At 32.2% G+C, this 3,793-nt stretch overlaps 1 protein-coding gene across 1 annotated transcript in view; it reads right to left on the bottom strand.

The window, feature by feature from the left end:
- LOC111627028 (ral GTPase-activating protein subunit alpha-1-like) overlaps window positions 1–1,843 on the bottom strand; it is a gene marked incomplete at its 3' end in the record, with an annotated part of 39,791 nt that extends 37,948 nt beyond the window's left edge. The window contains exon 1 of the mRNA XM_023370568.1: window positions 1,640–1,843. Coding sequence (XP_023226336.1) covers window positions 1,640–1,745 — 106 coding nt within the window. The remainder of the gene's footprint in view (window positions 1–1,639) is intronic.
- Window positions 1,844–3,793: the final 1,950 nt, after the last annotated feature.

Here is a 3,793-nt window from a genome sequence, read left to right as displayed (position 1 = left end):
ATTATATATATATATATTATGAAATAATTATTTAGGTTAGCAGTATTAATTTGAATATTAACGAAATAAATTAAATTTTTGTAACAAAATTTATGTCAAAATGTCTAATTTAATTAGAGGATAAGAATCTACATAACAATTAGATAATTTTTAAATGGTTACAGTACATATAACCAGTGTCTGTCAAGTTTTAAAGTGAAAGAGGCAAAAGGATAAAATAAATACCAAGCAGGGCAAAATTTATGATAAAGAACTTACTCCTGCACCTCCTCTGGCTAAACCATTGCATATAACTTGATGATTATGGTATCTAAATAACATTTTTCTGTTCTATTTTTTTTTTTTTTTTTATGTTATAACTTTATATGGATGGTCTAACAAACCAAAACAAAACACCTGAAGAATATATGCTCTAATTTAATTTTTTCTCTTTGGTATTCTTCATCAAAATAATGCAATAATCATAAATTAAATGCAAAAAATTATCAAACTATTTTGGAAATTACCACTGTAAATTCTACTTTCTTTCTGATTTTTATGGCAATCAAATAAAATTGTTATTATTCCTACAGATTTAAAATTAATGGTAACTTTTTTCTATGATATCACCTATGCAGGATAACTTTAATGTGATAACGAAAACATTTAAAATTATTACTAATTAATTATAGACATACAAACCACTTTACTAAGATCGTGCAATCGACAAACAAGGAATTCAAATATTGCTACATTCTGCATCACTAGACTCACTTCACCAGGGTTTTTTTTTAAACTCTTTCTTCTCTTTTGGCACTAAGACATCATTCTTTCGGTCCACTAATCGAACCCGCTTTGAACTAATTGAGCCTCATTTCCATCCCTTGAGTGCGAACTCTCGAGTGCCCTCGAGAGCCTCATTTCCGTCCCTCGAGTCTAAACCAGCCAAGAGGCCCCTTCAGTCCTCTTGGCGGGTTCAGACTCAAGGGACAGAAACAAGACTCAACACACTGACGCAAACCACCCCAAAAGTTCTCCTGATTTTTCAACTGGTCCACATTTAATTCGGGTCCCCAGAGCATCAGAATCAGGCTTTAACTACCCCGGCCGTCCGACCGGCTCATCAGACGCGTCAGAATTAAAACAAGACGGAAAGAATCGGCACAGAACATAACGAAAAGGATTACATCAATGCAAACGAGGAAGATTCTTCGATAACAACATAATTTTGCAAATCAAATTGCAAAAATCCTATAAATATATATAACACAAAAAATATTAAGAAAGCAAAAATTGGAGCAAGGGTAATTTAATTAAATGCATCCTTTAATCAATTATTCTACCATCCAAAAGCAAATAACAAAAGTATAAAAAAAAAAATTATCACAATAAACGATAACGTAGATGCATATTACACATGACTTTTGTGGCATCAAGTTACAGAAATAAAAAATAAAAACTTATCAAGCAATTATCAGTTTATGAAGTAATGTAATAAATCTGCCCTTCATAAATTATATATGTATGTATATATATATATAACCTGGTATATAATTTACAGGGAAATTGATTATTTTTATTTGACTCCTTCGTCACGTGACGACGAAACGAATGAAGTCACGTCTGGTTGAAATTGACAATTAACTTGAGAAAAACTCACCTAAAACTAAACGAAGATGTTTCAAACGACTAAGCGAATCTTTTTTAACGTCGAGTACTTTGTACATCGATTTTTTAACATCCGTGTGAGGTTTTTTACTGAACATTTTGTATAAATTTGATTTACTTTAATCTTCATTTAAAAATTTATTCGATCTACTTTGTTTTCAATAAACTCCCGTCCCACCGATACCAATGGCGACTGTCGCGACCTCGCCAGTCGTGACGAGATGGTGACACGGTTAAAAACAAAAACAAAAAAATTGGTTTAAAATATATTTAATTTTATAAATTAATAATAACTATTGTTAGTAAAGTAATAATATTTCATTTAAATTTCTCGTTTAAAAAATATTTTAACTTGTGAGTAAAATTTGTTTTATAAATTATTATTATACGATAGTGCTCGACGATCGAGCGGTCAAGATGGAAGACGTGGGTTCAGATCCGGTCGGGTCAAAAAAATCCTCAGGAATTTTTCGGGAGGTGTCCCTCACCGCTCCATTATGGGCCTGGCCAAACCCGTAATGGGCTTGCTAAAAGAGGCCTTTTTTAGTACTTAACCACAGGCCGAAGAGAGTTTGTTTGTTTACTTAAGTTACGGCAACGCAACACTTGGGCGATCTTCCTAGAAAGTATGCCTTCCGGGAGGGTATATGCCTAGAGGGTGTGCCTTTCTTTGTAAGGGTAACTGGCCTCTATTCAGGCGTTACAGACGTGGCGAAAACTCCACGCGGACAGCCCGTTCGAGCGAGGCGCGAACCCACGACAGAACTCAGTGTTCAGGGTACGAAGACCGCTTGGCCACAGGTGGGTGGGCATAATTATTTTTAAGATATACAAAATATCTTGAAATCATATGATATTAATTATTTTTCATTTGTAAAGTAATTTAATACGTTTTGCAACCTCCAAAATCATATTAATAATGCTGTTTAAGATACATATTAAAAATTACCTTTGAATTACATTGAAATTTTCACAAATAGAAATCAAATAATATAATTATTTTTCATTTTTTAAAGTAATTTAATACGTTTTGCAACTTCCAAAATCATATTAATAATGCTGTTTAAGATACATATTAAAAATTACCTTTGAATTACATTGAAATTTTCACAAATAGAAAAAATTTATTAAAGTTTGCTGGAAACTGCATACAACAATAACAATAAAATGCTTTGAATTGAGTTGAAAATTTAAAAAAATGAACTTTTTAAGGCTGAGGAAATTTTGCAAATAGAAAGTATAATAACTCATAAACTGACAGAATACATTTGTATTAATTTTAAACCTACTTATTTAGTTTTTAAAATTTTTGCTCGTTATGGCATGTCAATAATAAATATATATTTCTGGAAGGACTGAAAATTCTTTACTTGTCAGAACCTGTAATATCTGGAGTAATTGTGCTTATGCTGTCTTAATTTTTAACCATGTCCAGTAGCTTCAATAACTGCGTTATGACAAGTTGTGCAAATTGGGCAATGATACAAACGAGTACGAAATCTGCAAGTGTAAAGATTTTCTTCGTAAACCTGATTATTAAACTCGAACTAAATGTATACACGACACAGTATCATCTCCCAAACTGTCCGAATATACTGTACCTATATAATACATTTCTAATGGTTCCGTATAGACATTAAATTATCTAAAAAATAAATCCCCCTTGAATATAAAACGTACCCACTAGTGACCGAGTGGACAACTACTGAACACACTCCGAGGAACTTTTGTAGACATGTTTCCGCTATAACAGGTTACCTACTTAACACCGCGTATATAAAAATCGTGTTAAGATATTCTGGTAACACTTGGCATGCAAAGGGCCACAATCATTAGAAATTTCTCTTGAGATTTTCTTGAGATTAATATATTTTGAGATTTGATCTTGATATTAATACAGTCGACCCCCCTATAATTACGGTCCCTATAATTACGATTCCTATAAAACTACGAAAAAATTGTGACCGGTATCCGTAAAAAACAGTAAAAATTCCCTATAATTACCTCAAACGTCATCGGGCAGCCGAACTACTTTCCTGCTGTCAGTAGCGCCACGCTACGGAGAGATTTCTATCATCTGGACAGTATTATATAAATTATATATAAATTAGGTACTGTACATATAATTATATATTAATTATATATA

This window comes from Centruroides sculpturatus, unplaced genomic scaffold (assembly GCF_000671375.1).
Source record: "Centruroides sculpturatus isolate CEXI.00-Female unplaced genomic scaffold, Cexi_2.0 scaffold386, whole genome shotgun sequence".
NCBI classification, from domain to species: domain Eukaryota; kingdom Metazoa; phylum Arthropoda; class Arachnida; order Scorpiones; family Buthidae; genus Centruroides; species Centruroides sculpturatus.
Note: the sequence above shows the minus strand (reverse complement) of the source record. Positions and strands in the feature narration are given on the sequence as shown.